At 45.7% G+C, this 18,022-nt stretch overlaps 1 protein-coding gene across 1 annotated transcript; it reads right to left on the minus strand.

Moving 5' to 3' along the window:
• Positions 1-2,445: 2,445 nt before the first annotated feature.
• Positions 2,446-2,919, minus strand: LOC122026834. Its single transcript, XM_042585540.1, has one exon. It carries the CDS (start codon positions 2,917-2,919, stop codon positions 2,446-2,448), a length of 474 nt encoding a protein of 157 aa, XP_042441474.1.
• Between the last annotated feature and the right edge of the window lie 15,103 nt (positions 2,920-18,022).

Raw genomic sequence — 18,022 nt, forward strand, 5'->3', positions numbered from 1 at the left:
GACTTTTTGGAGTTATTTTCCCTATAATTCTTCACTTTTATCTCAATATTTCATCATTATCATACTAACTTGATATTAATATACATAAAACATCTTAATTTTCAAAATAAAATTTGATTTAACCCTAAAAAAACCCCACTAAACCCTATATTTGGGTCAACCCGGGTCAACCCGAACCCGACCCGACCCAACCCGAAAATCTTCAACCCGAATACCCTCCAACCCGAACCCGACCCGAACCCGAAAATGTCTAACCCGAACCTGATTTTTTTCGGGTCGATTCGGGTTGGGTCGTCGGGTCGGGTTCATTTTTGACACCCCTAGATGGAGCCACGTGTGGATATGCCGTTACTTGGAGAAAGGGGTAAGTGTGAAGGGAGATTTTCATTCGCGCTCCACAGTTTGATCTTCATTTCAAAATGGTACATGAAGACTCAAATTCATCAAAATACTCCTTTAATTTGAAAAATATCATGTTAATAACATTTCAAGAATATTTTAATAATTTCAAAATTTTAAACATATTTTAAGGAACAAATGAAATTAAAGATAATATTTAAGGTAATGTGATTTATTATATTAATCTTTTAATTTCTCTTATGTATATAATCGGGATGTTATATTTTTGTTACCAGAATACTACAACTTTCTTATTCTCTTTTACCAGGAGGACAATACTAATTGACTAGAGTCGAACTATTGGACCTTTTCCTAATTTTTAAATTATTATTAAAGATTTCTAAGTAATATTATATTTTATAAATTAATTATATTATTTTCCATCTATTTTCATATTTAATTTTTTAAAAATATTTTTTTTATATTATAGATTAATTATATTTATAAGATGACATGTATTGATTAAATACTTTAGATTTATTTTTTAAGATTATATTCTGGCCCTTTAGATTAGGATGATAATTTTCTCCACGAGTTTAGGGTCCCATGGGAAAAATCTGAAATGAGGATGGGGATCCTCAATTTTTTGGGGATGGGACGGGTTCGAGGCGGGTATGGGAATACTATCCCCATCTCCGAACCCGTCCTGAATATTATTGTTATTAATATTAATAAATAATAATATGATTTTTTTAAAAAAATATTAATAATAGTGTTAATATTAATATTAAAAAATTAAAAATATTATTAATAATAATATTATTAATATTGATATTAATATTAATATTATCATTAATAATAATTATTAAATAATAATAATAATAATATAAATTAAATTTGGGAATGAGGCGCGGGGATAGGGATTTGATCCCCGTAGGTTCGGGTTCGGGAAATCTTCAAATCTGAAAAAAAAAATTAGAATGGGATGGGAATGGGAATGGTAAATCCGCCCCGCCCCATTGCATCCCTATTTTAGATTTATTTTATAATATACTATTTTTTATTTTATAATATACTGAAAATATTAAATTTAATATTAATTTTAACGTTAATCTCAATACCTAGATGATCCATTAAAAGACGAATCTAAAATGTTTAATAATATATATCATCTTAAAAATACAATTAATCGTTCATACAGAAAGAGATAAAATTTTTAAAAAAAATAAAAAGTAATATAATTACCACATAAAATATGATATTATTTAGATATCTTTAATAATTAAAATTCTATTATAACCGATTGGATTCGGCGCCCCTCAACGTTGTCATATTATAAAAGACAACTTCCTTGTTGTCCCTTATGCACTATCTGGGCGGAGGAGGTAAAGGAAGAGGAGAGAAGGGTACAGAAAGAGAGGGAAATATAAGTAAAGAAGGGTAAATTTTAATTATTTTTATCTATGAAATGAAATAATTTTTTACCCCTGATTTAATGTGGGGTAAAGAAAGAGAGGGAAATAAAAATAAAGAAGGTAAATTTTAACTTTTTTTTATCTATGAAATGAATGAATTTCTTACCCCCTGATTTAATGTGTAAGTAGGGGTGTAGCCAAGATTCAAAGTTATCTGGAGCTGACAATACACTATAATTAATATAAAAATTTTAACAATTCAAAAATACAAATATGTGCATAAAATATTTAATATTCAATACATTCAAAAATAAAAACATAGAATAAAAACATTATTAAATTGTGCTCTTCGATTCTTCTTAGAATCAAACTCATTAATTATTATATCATTATCAATAGTTTATACTAATTCCCGTTCAATATAGATGATCATAGAATATGTTAAAAATTCTTCTTCCATCTTGTTACAAAGAGCTCTTTTAACAAATTTTATAGTTGAAAATGTTCGTTCCGTTGTTGCTGTAGAGACGGGAAGAGTTAAAATAAGACGAATCAACCTGCCAATTAAATAATATATTATATTCAATATATAAGTAAATGATATAATTATAATATATATAAACCAACAAATGAGAATAAATTACTTGTCAATCAAATTGTAGCTTCCTTATTTGTTTGTTTAAATTAATTTTCAGCATAATTCAGAAATAGTTGATAAATTCTGAAATCTTTCATGGCCAACAACATCAATCTTATAGTGATCCATTTGCAAGTGGTGTAAATCTTGTGTATCAAAATCAAGAGGATAGAATTTCTCAGCAAGTCGATAGATGTGATCAACATTAAAAAGCTTAAAGTTTTCTTTAGGTTTCAAAGCACAACTAAGCTTAAGAAGTTTCATTGTCTCATCCTTGAATCTACTATTAAGCTCTTCAACTTGAAAATATATTACAGCAGTAAATACATCAAATCGATAGTGATGTTCAACTGTGATTGAATCATTTTGTTGACAAGAACGACCTGTAGCAGATTTATAACGAGCTTCCATTTGAGGCATCTCAATGTCATACTTGGCACAAACTTCTTTCACATAACTAAGTAGAATAACAAATCCTTCTTCTCTCGAAGTATGAAGCAAAGTTTTAATAGTTGAAACATAGTCCATTACATTTAAAATATCTAAAGATTTCTCTTGCAATGCTCAACAAAGCAGATTCGTTAACCCCATTATCTTTTACATCAAATATAATATGAATATGAAATCAAAAGACTTCATCGCTATCAACAAACCACTAGCTTCACCACGGATGGAATTAGAGGACCCATCATATACTATGTTTTCTAATACGGTAATCACATAACTATACATATCAATCATGTTACAAATTGAGTCAAAATTAGAACTCCAGCGAATCTTTCCAGGCAGTAGTAAATTTTCAATTTGATTACATCCTCTACCAGTATCACGTTCACCAATAGCTACCATACGCGCAACTTCAACTTTTTGAGCAGAAAGTAACTTAGCATGACGTTTAGGAGATGCGTTAAAGAGATTAAAAATGGAATTCAATTTTGAAAAGAATAACCAACTAGATACCTCTTTTTTAGCAACTGTAGTTAATGCTAGTTAAAGTCGATGAGCGAAACAATGTACATAATATGCACATGAATAATCTTTCAAGAAAAGAGCTTGTAATCTATTCCAAGAGTCACGCATATTGCTAGCACCATCATATCCTTATCCCCGCATGTTGTGGATATGCAAGTAATAACAACCAAGAGTATCAGATATTTTTTTCTTAAGTGTTGCAGCAGTTGTGCCAGTCACATGTACAATGGCAAAGAACCATTCTCGTAAAAAACCATCAATATCCACAAATCTTAATACAATAGTCATCTGCTCTTTGTTAGATGTATTTCTTGCTTCATCAACTAAAATACAGAATTTTGCATCCTCGATTTCTTTACGAATCGTAATTCTCACTTGATTGACAAGAATATTCAAAATATATTTCTAAATATCTGGTGAAGTATACTTTACATTTTTTGGAGCTTTCCCTAAGACAATGTCCCCAATATTCTCATTCATTTTTCCCATAAATTTTATCATCTTAATAAAATTTTCGCGATTATTAGAAGATGGAGATTCATCATGCCCTCTAAATGCGCATGCTTGTAAAGTAAACCATCGAATGCTTTCAATAGTTGTTGCAAGCGATAATCTATTCTTTTGTTTTTTCTTATGAAGATTGTGCATTCATCACTTTATCAATATGACAAGGTATATTCATCAAATTATCGCTGGGGGCGAGCATATTCGCCTTTTTTGCCACCAGGATTACGAGGATGCTTATGATCAAACAGGAAGCATGGAAAATAAAATACAACATCTTTTGAAGGAGAATACTTTAACCAAGTAAATTTTTTAAACTAATGACTTTAAAATTGTCGATTTTGACTTCTGAATTTGGTCGGTATATACTCATTCTTAATAGGTTAATATGGCCCCATCTTAATATAAGCTCGTCTAATTTCATCCCTTTGATTAACGGGATATTTCCATATTAGAGTATGCAATCCTGGATCAGGTTCAAGAGAACTGACATCAACATCTGTTATAGGAGTGATCCGGCGGTAAAAACGGGGGACCCCCTTTCCGGCGAGTCAACGCCACGTGGAAATCAGAGGGCCAGGTGGCCGATCGGATAAGGATGGACCGACCGGACGACCGAGAAAAGGTGGGATCGGTAGGCCGACCGGAGAAGGGGGGTTGATCGCCCAGCCGGCCGACCGGTGTCTTACTGATGGCAAAAGGTGCCTCGGCGGGAGTCGGGGTTCCGGTGCTCGTCGAATAAGAACGAAGGGCCGAGCGGATGGCACGCTCGACCGAAGACATAAGGTAGCATACTGCGAACAGTCTCCATAGAGCACATTACCGAGGATCTCCTAAGCATACCAGTGCATATGGATGGTCGGACGTGATGTGAGTGCCGACCGGCCGGACATGAGGTGAGTGTCGGCCGGCCGGACGCCCCGGCATGGAGTAAGGAGAGAAGGACAAGAAACATCTTCTGACAGCTGTCATGCTCTACGACTAGGCCATACTCCAAATCTGGCGACAAGGTGTTCTGCTGTCCCATCGAAGGCGTGCCTGGGCTGTAGCAGTATGGTGTCAGGTAAGCTTTCTGACAAACACATACCGAGGTTGTTGGTTGCTACTCGGAAAACCTAGAGGTTCCACTGTACAAAAATTTTGTACAAAGGTCTGAACCTTTTCCTAGCTACCATGTGTTCTTTTAAATTAAATTTTGGATCGTCTGCGGAACTTAACACGTTTGATCCAAAACTTAATCTATTTGTTCTTTTAGGTTTTGACTTGGATCTCCTGCGGAACTTAACACGTTCGACCCAAATCACCTTAAGTTATTAATTCCATTAAATATTAATTTCCATAATTGGTTCCCAGTACTGACGTGGCGAGGCACATGGCCTTCTTGGATATGGGAGCAACCACCACCGACTAGACAAAACCTTTTATAGAAATCTAATATTTAATTTCCTAAAATAACTTTAGGTTAACCGAAAAGAACAATCAAATCACAAGGAAAAATAAAATAAAAGAACACAACTTCGAAAAACATATTCGAAATACTAGAATCGTAAGCCTCTTGTATTTGGTATTATTTCCATAAATAACTAGCATGATGCGGAAAGAAAAATTACTAGTTATACCTTTTAGAAAGACCTCTTGATCTTCTACCGTATTCCTCTTCTAACCTCGGACGTTGTGTGGGCAACGATCTTCCGAGATGAGAACCACCAAGCACCTTCTTCTTCCTTGCAAGTTTCGGCCATCAAAACATCTTCTAGGATGAAGAGGTTCGGCCACCACCACCATGCTCCAAGGGATGCTAGAAACGAGGCTTGCTTTCTCTCCTTCTTCTCCTTCCTTGATCCGGCCACTAACAAAAGCTCCACCAAGAGATAAGTTTCGGCCAACAAGAGGAGAGGAGAGAAATAGGGCCGGCCACACCAAAGAAGAAAAGAGAGGAAGAAAAAGAATAGAGTTATTCACCATGAAGCCTCCTCTATCCCCTCTTTTATAATCCTTGGTCTTGGCAAATAAGGAAAATTAATTAAAAATTTCCTTAATTCTTTGGCAATGAAAAAGGAAAATTTATTAATTAAAAATTAATTTTCTTTTTCCAAATTACTTGGCCGACCACTTTCTCCCCAAAACAAGGAAAGTTTTAATTAAAAACCAGAATTAAAACTTCCTAATTTGTTTCTAGAAATTTATAAAAAATTTCAATAATTTTAATCCCTTCATGATTGATTAGTAAAAAGGAAATTTTATAAATTAAAATATTTCTTTTAAACATGTGGATAATTTCCAAAAAGGAAAGTTATCTCTAAAAATTAAAATCTCTTTTCAATCTACAAATAAGGAAAGATATCAAATCTTTTCTTAATCTTTTTTGTAGAAACTTATAAAAGAGAATATTTAATTTTAAACTCTCTTTAAATCATGAACATGTTTAAAAAGGAAAGTTTTCTTAAAATTTAAAATCCTCCTTTAATCAACAAATAAGGAAAGATTTCAAATTTTAAACTCTCTTTTAATCATGTAGATGATTTACAAATAAGGAAAGTTTTTATCAAAAATTAAAACCATCCTTTTAAACTACAAATAAGGAAAGAGATTAATCTCTTCTCTTAATCTTTTGTAGAAAGTTATAAAAGGAAATTTTAATTTTTTTAACTCTCTTTTAAAATCATGATATCCACATAAGAAATAATTTTAATAAAAATCTTTTTTAATATTCTAGTGGTCGGCCACCTAAGCTTGGGACCCAAGCTTTGGCCGGCCACCTACATGGCTCATCCACTTGGTCTTGGCCGGCCCTAGCTTGGGTTCCAAGCTAGCTTGGCCGGCCCCCATTGGATGGGTAAGAAGGTGGGTATGCGGTGGGTATAAATCTCTATATACTAGAGGCTACGATAGGGACCGAGAGGAGGAATTGGTTTTGGTCTCCCGATGAAAATAAGCATCCCGTGTTCGCCCCGAACACACAACTTAATTTCATCAATAATAATTCATTCCACTAAAGAACTATTATTGAACTACCGCACCAATCCCAAATTACATTTTGGGCTCCTTCTTATTATGAGTGTGTTAGTCTCCCTGTGTTTAAGATAACAATGTCCACTAATTAAGTGAACTGACAACTCACTTAATTAATATCTAGCTCCAAGAGTAGTACCACTCAACTTCATCGCCATGTCGGACTAAGTCCACCTGCAGGGTTTAACATGACAATCCTTATGAGCTCCTCTTGGGGACATTCTCAACCTAGATCACTAGGACACAGTTTCCTTCTATAATCAACAACACACACTATAAGTGATATCATTTCCCAACTTATCGGGCTTATTGATTCATCGAACTAAATCTCACCCATTGATAAATTAAAGAAATAAATATCAAATATATGTGCTTGTTATTATATTAGGATTAAGAGCACACACTTCCATAATAACCGAGGTCTTTGTTTCTTTATAAAATCAGTATAAAAGAAACGACCTCTAATGGTCCTACTCAATACACTCTAAGTGTACTAGTGTAATTATATAGTTAAGATAAACTAATACCTAATTACACTACGACCTTCCAATGGTTTGTTCCTTTCCATTATGGTCGTGAGCTACTGTTTATAATTTATAAGGTACTGATAACATGATCCTCTGTGTGTGACACCACACACCATGTTATCTACAATATAAATTAATTGAACAACTACATTTATCATAAATGTAGACATTTGACCAATGTGATTCTTATTTCTAGATAAATGTTTATACCAAAAGCTAGGCTTTTAGTATACACTCTAACAGAGGTATGGGTTAAGGATACATATTTGCCTCGGTAGGCGTGCATGAGCTCCTTTACCGCTCTATATAAGGAGCCTTATACTTCGTCGGAGGTACGCGCTCTACGATTTCTGGAGCAACTTCTTCGTTGTCGAGCTTTACCTGACTTGAGCGTCGGAGGGTCGTCGCCGGGAACCCTTTCGTGGCCCGACTTCTGTGCAGGTTCACCGGAGGCCCGTGCGAACAGTCAAGAGATCTACGTCAGCTGTTTGGGGAGCGCCACGTGCCCAGCGTGCCCAGCGTCCGTTGATTTAGTTTTCGGACAGGATCAATTTAGCGCCGTCTGTGGGAACGCTCCTGCATCCGAACAGAAGCAATGGACGAGGCTGGACGACAGCACACGGTGACACTTTCCACGGAGGAACTCGACACTCTGATCGAGTTGAGGGCCGCTAAGCTTGTGGAACAAAAACAGAAGGCACCAGCCGAGCGGCCTGAGCAGCAAGCAACATCAGCATCTGGTGGCCGAGCGGAAGCACCCCCAGCCACAATTCCATTCCATCGAGCTCTATTCCGCACTCCTGAAGTTGCGGCAGTTAATCGTGATCGAGGATCATCCTCAGATGAAGTACCGAGACGAGACAGTAGAAAAGGCAAAGCCCCCCGAGCAGACACCTCTCCCGAACGGATCAACCGTCAATTCTCAGAGGCTATTCTACAAGATCCTCTGCCAAAGCATTATGTGCCCCCGGCGATCGGTGAATACAATGGGACCACCGACCCGGATGATCATTTGGGTAAGTTCGATAACACGGCTACTCTTCACCAATATACAGATGGAGTGAAATGTCGGGTTTTTCTTACCACCCTCTCGGGATCTGCCCAACGGTGGTTTCGGAGACTGCCGGACGGATCTATCTCAAGCTTCAAAGACTTCCGAACGGCCTTCCTTCACCATGTTGCAAGCAGCTGGCGCTATCAGAAGACTAGTGTCAGTCTGTTTGCCATCAAACAAGAAGCCCGCGAATCGCTTCGAGCTTACATCCAGCGGTTCAATAAGGTGACCATGGACATACCTACAGCCACCTCGGAGACCATGATGAATGTCTTCACACAGGGCCTCGTGGACGGGGATTTCTTTCGTTCGCTCATTCGGAAGCCACCCCGAGACTACGACCATATGCTACACCGAGCTAACGAATACATCAACGTGGAGGAAGGCCAAGCGGCTCGAAGAAAGGAAACTCCAACCGAGCGGGCTCCCCTTGCCGAGCGGAAGCCGCACACCGCTCATCAGCCGCCAAGAGGACCGAGGGCCGAAGCAATCCGCTCCCCCCATGTAAGGTCCCACGTGCAAGAGGTAGATGCCGCACGACCCAAGCCAAAGAAGAAATGGACCCCAATGTTTTGCTCCTTCCACCGGACGGACACGCATAACACCAGAGATTGCCGGAGTCTTCCCTTGATCGCCCACCCTATCCCCCGGAGTAGCGGCCGTCGATCGCCATCAGCCGATAGGCGGCAGAGGCCTAGTGAAGCCGATCGGACGATAGTCGACAGGCGACAACAACCAGCTTCCGAGCGACACCACACTCCGAGGCGTGAGAATCCCCGGATGTCTAGGGAACGGCCCTGACCGTCCGCTCGGGAAGAAGAAAATAGAAGCAATATTTCCCGAGGCGAGATCAACATTATAGCTGGCGGGCCGACCGGAGGTGACTCTAACCGAGCAAGGAAGGTGAGTGTCCGGCAGCTCCAGATCCATGCAGTCGGCTGCAGCCAAGAGCGGGCGAGTGGACCCGAAATCAGTTTCGGGCCCGGGGACTTGGAAGGAGTTGAAGTGCCCCACGACGACGCTCTGCTCATCAAAGCAGTAATAGCCAACTACACTATTCACCGCGTTTTTATTGACACAGGAAGCTCGGTCAATATCATATTCAAAAAGGTCTTCGATCAATTACAAATTGATCACGCCGAGTTGCTGCCCATGACAACCCCCCTCTACGGGTTTACGGGCAATGAAGTACTGCCGGTCGGACAAATCCGGCTGGCTATCTCACTGGGAGAGGAGCCACTCAGGAGGACGCGGACAGCAAACTTCGTGGTGGTCGACTCTCCCTCATCATACAACGTCATTTTGAGACGAGCCGACGTCTATAAACCCTCTGAGCGGAAGACCGTCGAGCTCCGACGTTAAAAATCGAGAGACGAGCCGGCGTCTATAAACCCTCCGAGCGGAAGACCGTCGAGCACCGACGTTAAAAATCGAGAGACGAGCCGGCGTCTATAAACCCTCCGAGCGGAAGATCGTCGAGCTCCGACGTTAAAAATCGAGAGACGGGCCGGCGTCTATAAACCCTCCGAGCGGAAGACCGTCGAGCTCCGACGTTAAAAATCGAGAGACGAGCCGACGTCTATAAACCCTCCGAGCGGAAGATCGTCGAGCTCCGACGTTAAAAATCGAGAGACGAGCCGACGTCTATAAACCCTCCGAGCGGAAGACCGTCGAGCTCCGACGTTAAAAATTGAGAGACGAGCCGGCGTCTATAAACCCTCCGAGCGGAAGACCGTCGAGCTCCGACGTTAAAAATTGAGAGACGAGCCGGCGTTTATAAACCCTCCGAGCGGAAGACCGTCGAGCTCCGACGTTAAAGATCGATAGACGAGTCTGCGTCTATAAACCTCCCGATCAGCAGATCGTCAAGCTCAGACGATAAAAATCTACGTTAAGGGGCGGACAACCAGAGTCTATAACGCTGCCGGACGGGTAACGTGCTGCATGATCCTCGGCTGTAAGGGCCGACCCATGATCGGGCCTGCCGATAAGGCGAGGATAAAGACAACGTGTGGCCGAGCGGCTCCCTTATAAAATATACTTGGCGCAAGAAAATTAGGACCGACACAAAAAGTTAAGGATTGGATGCTGGTCGAACAAATAAATAACAAAGGGAGAGAATTCATTTGCACCAAACGGTGAATAGACAAAAGTGATAACAACATTCTTTGCCCCGAACGACGATCATACAAAAAACAGCAGGTACTTGAAAGAAGTTTTATAGACCCCTCATTCACTATCATCAAAATTAAACAGAGAATCAGGGATGGAGCCCATCATGACCGCCAGGTCTTCGGGGGGGATCGACAGCTCGGCTGGTATGTGGCCCTTGGTCTTCAGGTAGTTGACTGCCACTTTGATCGCCTCTTCAAAAGTCAAGGACAGCTTGTCGCTGAACTTTTCGCCAAATTCATCCGAGCGGACGAATGCTTTACGCACCTCCGTCGACCGACCGGGCTCCCCGTCTTGATATTCTTTAAAAGCAGCCTTGGAAGCGTCAAGGGTAGCTCAAAGATCCTTTAGAACCCCCTCTGCTTTAGTCTGGTCGGCCAAGCGACCCTCCCGTTCGGCGGCCAAGGAGGCGTCTAGGTCCTTCACTCGCTGCTCTAGCCCCCGGTTCTCTAGCTTCATCATATCCATGTCGTCGATGGCTTGGCGCTTCCAGGTGGTCGCGGTCTTTATCTCCTTGTCCCGCTGCTTGACCAAAGCCTCGAGTCGAGCCACTTCGCTCGACAAGCCGGAGGACTTACCCCGTTCGGCTTCCAACAGCTTTTTGGCCTTCTCCAGAGCGGTCGTTGACTGTCTGCTTTCTCCCGTGTCTTTGAGCTTTTTCAGCTCGTCCTCCAGTTTGGCTAGGCGATTGCTGATAGCAATCTGCTCCACCCAATTCTGCAAACGGATAGGAGCAAGTTAGAAACTAAATCCAAATAACTAACAAGGTAAAGAACATACCCCGGTCGCCTGTTGTAAATTGCTGTCGCCTAGCTGACCGGGAGTCATCATTGCAATTCGGAGCCGAGCATCCTCCCAGGCTTTGGCAAGAGGACCCGTAAGGGTGATCTGCTGCTCGGGAACCGCTGGGCGACCAGCAGTTGCTAAATATTCCTCCGAAGGAAGGCGCATGACAGTTTTTATCAACCTTGGGCCGCTCGGATCACCCTGGGGCGCAGTGGCCTTACCGGACGGCTCACCGGTGGAGGAAGAAGGACGGTCGCCCAATCGCCTAAGATGCCGCATGGCTCGGGGAGGACTGGAGGGCGGCATCTCAGAGGTAGCCCTTGGAGAGCCGCGCGACGTGGGGGTACTCTCTATAGAGACCGTCCCGGATAGCACTGGAGCTTCATCGCCCCGCTCGGACTGCGGTTCATCAGATGGAGTTGGTTGAGAGGCTGGCTCTGGCCGTCTGCGCTTCCGAGTTGCCAGGGGGGCTTCGTCAGCCGAGCGGCCCTCTACCCCGACTTGAGTAGAGGGCTCTATATCGCCCGCAGCCTCGCCGAGAGAGGCAGAAGCGTCTAAGGTTTCGGGGACAATCTGAGTCCCCTCACCCTCTCCGCTGGCCGGACCAGCTGAGACCAAGCTCCGCTCGGCGACCTCCCTATTCTTGGCCGCCTCGATCTCAGGCCTTGGCGCGCCACATAACTTCGGCTGCAGAAGCAAAGAATAAATCAGTTAGAACAAAAGAAAGAGGATGATAAGAGAACTTACTCATGCTGCAGGGCAGATCGGCGGGAATAGAAGACAAGCCGAATATATACAGTACTCCCGGAAGGAGCAGCTTGTCGATGTGGTAACGCTGGCCGACCAGCCGGTCGGCTGCATGAAGGTAGGCCGGATCGCCCCTAAACTTGCCGAGCTCTGGTTGTGCTGCATTGTCGTCTACCATTTGATACGGAAGGCCGGTGGCTCGGGGAAACGCATGTAGAAAAAATGCTCCTTCCAGTGTTTGTTGGAGGTCGACATATTATCAAAAAGGACAAAACCTATCATAGTTTGGAAAACGAAAGTACCCCACTCGACTTACTTAGGGTAGTAGAAGTAATGGAACACTTTGGGGTCCAATGGAATGTTGTTCAGTGATCCTGTCCGAATCGCTGAACCAAAGGACGCTGGGCACGTGGCGCGATCCTAGTCGATGGAGTGGATCTCCGGCTGGTCGAACGAAGCTCCGGCGATCTTGCACAAAAGTCGAGCCTGGAAGGGATTCCCGGCGGAGACCCTCCGACGCTCAAGTCAGGTAAGTGGTGTAAAAAGTGGCTGCCAAGCTTGTATATTATCCCCCTCTTTTGAGAAATAAGAGGCTCTTTATATAGGGCGGGGAAGGAACTAATGCACGTCCACCGAGGTGCATACGTGTCAGCAACCCATACCTTGGTATGCACTTGTCAGAGAGCTTACCTGACACCATACTGCTACAGTCCGAGCACGCCTTCGATGGGACAACAGGACACCCCGTTGTCAGATTAGGAGTATGGCGTAGCCATACGACTTGACGGCTGTCATAAGATGTTCCCGTCTTTTACCCACCGCCCGGCCGGGACGTCCGTCCGGCCGGCCGGGCGAAGAACGTCGTCCGGACGGCCTTAATTCCCTGCGCCGGCCGGGCGTCACGTCCTTCCGCTCGGTCATTATGTACTGTTTCATTTGAGCGTCGGAACCCTGGTCCCTACCAGGGTGCCTTTTACTACCAGATGTCCCTTTCTTCCAAATCCGGTCGGCTCGTCCTTCTCCGGCGGGTCGCTGGGCCCTTTGACCTCCCCGTGGCGTTGACCCCTCGTTATGGGGTTCCGGATTCTTACCACCGGATCACTTGTCTTCCCCTCGAGTCTAGTCGAAGGAGGCGAAGTCCGACTGACTGGACTGCCGATCTGACTAAGCAATGCTCATTGCATTAGGCCCGCTCGGCCAGGCATAAGGATGCTTATCCGTTCGGTGGTATCTATCCGTCCGGCGATATCTTGTCCGTGCCTTGTGATCATCTTGGAATCCACGTCCGCTGTTCTCCCATACTACCCATCACGTGCTCTGCGCACGGTAAGGGGAGCTCATTAAATGCGACTAGTAACCGGATGACACGTGGCGATCGTGCGTTTGTCAGCGTATGGCGGTTGCGTCACTTCCGATGGGACAGTCGCCGTTTGAAATGGACGGCTAGATGACACCCTCGATATCAATGACCTGGATCGGACGGTGGAGATTGCTCCCGGGCGGCGATATAAAGCCCTCGACTCCGTTTTTGCCGCATTTCGTCCTCCTCGTTTCCAGACACCTGTTGCTCCTCCTTTCGCCGGCGACCTCGTGCTCAGGCTTTCCGGCGACCATACGGCTTCTTCCGACCATCTCCCTCGCTTGTAAGCCCCTTTTTCTCGCTCCTGACGCTCTCTTCTTTCTGCTAATCGTCTCCTTCAGTCGATTTCCCTCCATTCCTTGCTTGAACTTTCCCTTTTGGTCCCGTATCCTTGTTTGTCGACCATGACTAGCACCTCGCAGTCGACCGGCGATGCTCCGGGTCTTTGGTACTCGAACATGGAAAGTCGGTTCGACGAGGAGGACGCCTTGCGCCTCACTCGAGCCTATGACCTGTCGATCGACCACCAAATAGTGTTAGCCACACCGGCCGATCGGCCTCACGATCCGCCGCCCGACACTGTTGTTTTCTTCCGAGACCAATTTCTGGCCGGACTGCGCTTTCCACCCCACAAGTTTTTCTTAGAAGTTTGCAATTATTTCCGCATTCCGCTCGGCCAGGTAGTTCCCAACTCTATTAGGTTGCTGAGCGGAGTGATAGTTTTGTTCAAACTGAACGACATCCCCTTAACCCCAAAAATTTTCCACTACTTCTACTATCCCAAGCAAGCCGAGTGGGGCACCTTTGTTTTCCAGTCTAGGATAGGCTTCGTACTTTTCGATAATATGCCGAGCTCCAACAAACATTGGAAGGAACATTTTTTCTATATACGTTTTCCCGAGCGGCCCACTTTCCGCACTAAGTGGCAGACGGCTATGCCCGCGCAACCGGAGCTCGGCAAGTTTAGAGGCGACGCGGACTATCTCCATGCAGCCGAACGGCTAGTCGGTCAGCGCTATCATATTGACAAGATGCTCCTCCCGGGAGTAATGCATATATTCGGCTTGTCTTCTACCCCAGCCGATCTGCCCTATAGCATAAGTAAGTTCCCTTATCTTCCCCTTTATTTTGTTCTAACTGATTTATTTTCTGCTTCTGCAGCTGAGGTCATGTGGCGCGCCAGAGCTACCGAGAAGGTCAAATTGAAGGCCGCTCAGATTGAGGCGGTGACGAGCAAGGAGGCCGCCGAACGGGGCCTTGCTCCGGCTGATCCGGCCGGCGAAGAAGGTGAGGGGACACCAACTGTCCCCGAAGCCTCAGACGCCCCAACCCCTCATGATGAGGCCGCGGGCGACATAGAATCTCCCACTGAAGCTGAGGTGGAGGGTCGTTCGGCCGATGATGTGCCGCTACGCACTCGGAAATGCAGCCGACCAGAATCCGCCCCTGCCTCTACACTTGATGAGCCCCAACCCGAGCGGGGCGCGAGTGCACCGGTGCTGTCCGGGACGGTTTCCCTCGAGAGTACCCCGACCCCCCAGGGTTCTCCGAGGGCCAGCTCTGAGGTGCCGTCCTCCAACCCTTCAAGAACTTTGCGCCGTATCAGGCGTTTGGGCGAGCTTCCATCCTCGTCCACCGGTAAGGCCGGTACTTCTCAGAGCGAGCCGAGCGGCTCGAACTTAATAAAGACCATTCTGCGCCTCCCCTCAGAAGCGTACATGGCTGCTGCTGATCGGCCAGTGGTCCCCGAGCAGCAGATTACCCTGACGGGCCCTCTCGCACAAGCTTAGATGGATGCTCGGCGTCGAATAGCCAAGATGACTCCCGGGCAGCTCGGTGACAGCAACCTCCAACAGGCCACCGGGGTATGTTCTCCTTTTCTTTGTTTGCATATCCGAATTAAGCTTTTTAACCTGCGCACATTTGCTGGCAGAACTGGGTGGTGCAGATCGCTATTAGCGATCGATTGGCCGAACTGGAAGACGAGTTGAAAAAACAAAAAGCTGCGGGGGATAATGGGCAGTCGACGACCGCTCTGGAGAAGTCCCAAAAACTGCTGGATGCCGAGCGGAAAAGGACGTCCGATCTGGCGAGCAAGGTCGTTCGGCTTGAGGCGATGCTCAAGCAACGGAATAAGGAGATCAAAACGGCGACCACTCGGAAGCAACATGCCATCAATGATATGGATCGCATGAAGGTGGAGATCAGGGGGCTGGAGCAACGCATCAAAGACTTGGACGCCCTGCTGACCACCGAGAAGGAGAGCCGCTCGGCTGATCTCCAGAGATTTGATGGGGACTTGAAGGAGCTTCAAGCTGCCAGTGATGCCGCCCACGCCGCGCTCAAGGAATACCAAGAGGGGGAGTCGGCTCGCTCGGATGAAGTGAGGAAGGCGTTCCTCCGCTCGGAAGACTTCGGAGAGAAGTTTACCGACAAGATATCCCTCACTTTCGAGGAGGCGATCAAGGCGGCGGTGGGCTATCTGAAGACCAAAGGCCACCTGTCTGCCGAGCTGACCATCCCCCCCGAGGATATAGTGAGCGTGTTGGACACCATCCCCGACGCTCTTTTTGATTTTGATGTGTGAGGAGCGTTTTTGTAAACTTTTTTGAATTTCCGCCGTTCGGCCCTGCTTATCTTTGTAATGACTTTTTTGGCTTGCATAATAGATAATCTTCTGTTCCTTTCACTTTTTATTTTGGCAAGAAATTTTTCCCTCGTCACCACTAAGTGTTCTTTAAAACTCCTCCGCTCGGCACCACGCTATGCCAGACAAGCGAATTGTCTCTAATGTCTTTCATCATGCGACTAAGCAGCCGCTCAGTGCGCGAGCGTCGCTTGTTAACTTGTTTCCCCTTTTAATTCCGATTAACCATCTTTTGCTTCGCGCCTCACCTCCAAGGGGTTTTCGCCGGATTTTCGCATGCGAGCCGCTCGGACGTTTATAGACGCCGGCTCGTTTCTCGATTTTTAACGTTGGAGCTCGACGGCGCGGATATTTATAGCCGGTCGGCGCGGCTCTAGATCTTTAGCGACGGGGCTTGTCGGTCTTCCGCCCGGACATTTATAGACGCCGGCTCGTCTCTCGATTTTTAACGTCGAAGCTCGACGGCGCGGGTATTTATAGCCGGTCGGCGCGGCTCTCGATCTTTAGCGACGGGGCTCGTCGGTCTTCCGCCCGGACGTTTATAGATGCCGGCTCGTCTCTCGATTTTTAACGTCGGAGCTCGACGACGCGGATATTTATAGCCGGTCGGCGCAGCTCTCGATCTTTAGCGACGGGGCTCGTCGGTCTTCCGCCCGGACGTTTATAGACGCCGGCTCGTCTCTCGATTTTTAACGTCGGAGCTCGACGGCGCGGATATTTATAGTCGGTCGGCGCGGCTCTCGATCTTTAGCGACGGGGCTCGTCGGCCTTCCGCCCGGACGTTTATAGACGCCGGCTCGTCTCTCGATTTTTAACGTCGGAGCTCGACGGCGCGGATATTTATAGCCGGTCGGTGCAGCTCTCGATCTTTAGCGACGGGGCTCGTCGGCCTTTCAAGGCTAACTCGAGCGGACTGGGCCTTCGTATCATATCCCGTGCTTGAACAATATTTATGTCCGGCCGAACAGCACGGGTTATTGGCTTACAAGTCTTTAAACATATAAACCTCCCGGCCGATCGGCTCAGGGGCCTTCACTTAGTAAGTCATTCGGCGGAGAATGCTCAATGTGTTTTCATCTTTTTGCTTCCTGCATTACAAGTATATAGGCGACTAGCATATACACAAAAATGGATTACATCCGTGCACCTTTCATCCAGCTCGATAAGGCTGGAGATGATTTGCACTCCACGGTCGATCCAGCTGCCGCCCGGCTTCAGGGGTGCGGAACAGAGCCCGATGAAATGCGACGGTGGCAGGTGGTGCTTCCGCTCGGCCGCCAGACGCTGAAGTTGCTTGCTGCTCCGGCCGCTCGGCTGATGTCTTCTGTTTTTGCTCCACAAACTTGGCAGCCCTTATCCCGATCAGAGCGTCGAGTTCCTCAGTCGAAAGTGTCACCGCGTGTTGTCGTCCAGCCTCGTCCATAGTTTCTGATCGGATGCAGGAGCGTTCCCACAGACGGCGCCAAATTGATCCTGTCCGAATCGCTGAACCAAAGAACGCTGGGCACGTGGCGCGATCCTAGTCGATGGAGTGGATCTCCGGCTGGTCGAACGAAGCTCCGGCGATCCTGCACAAAAGTCGAGCCGGGAAGGGATTCCCAGCGGCTACCCTCCGACGCTCAAGTCAGGTAAGTGGTGTAAAAAGTGGCTGCCAAGCTTGTATATTATCCCCCTCTTTTGAGAAATAAGAGGCTCTTTATATAGGGCGGGGAAGGAACTAATGCACGTCCACCGAGGTGCATACGTGTCAGCAACCCATACATTGGTATGCACTTGTCAGAGAGCTTACCTGACACCATACTGCTACAGTCCGAGCACGCCTTCGATGGGACAACAGGACACCCCGTTGT

This window comes from Zingiber officinale, chromosome 10A (genome assembly GCF_018446385.1).
Source record: "Zingiber officinale cultivar Zhangliang chromosome 10A, Zo_v1.1, whole genome shotgun sequence".
Taxonomy (NCBI): domain Eukaryota; kingdom Viridiplantae; phylum Streptophyta; class Magnoliopsida; order Zingiberales; family Zingiberaceae; genus Zingiber; species Zingiber officinale.

Excerpts from the sequence above, each read along its gene's own strand:
- LOC122026834 (XM_042585540.1), bottom strand. The coding sequence starts at position 2,919 with ATGGACTATGTTTCAACTATTAAAACTTTGCTTCATACTTCGAGAGAA.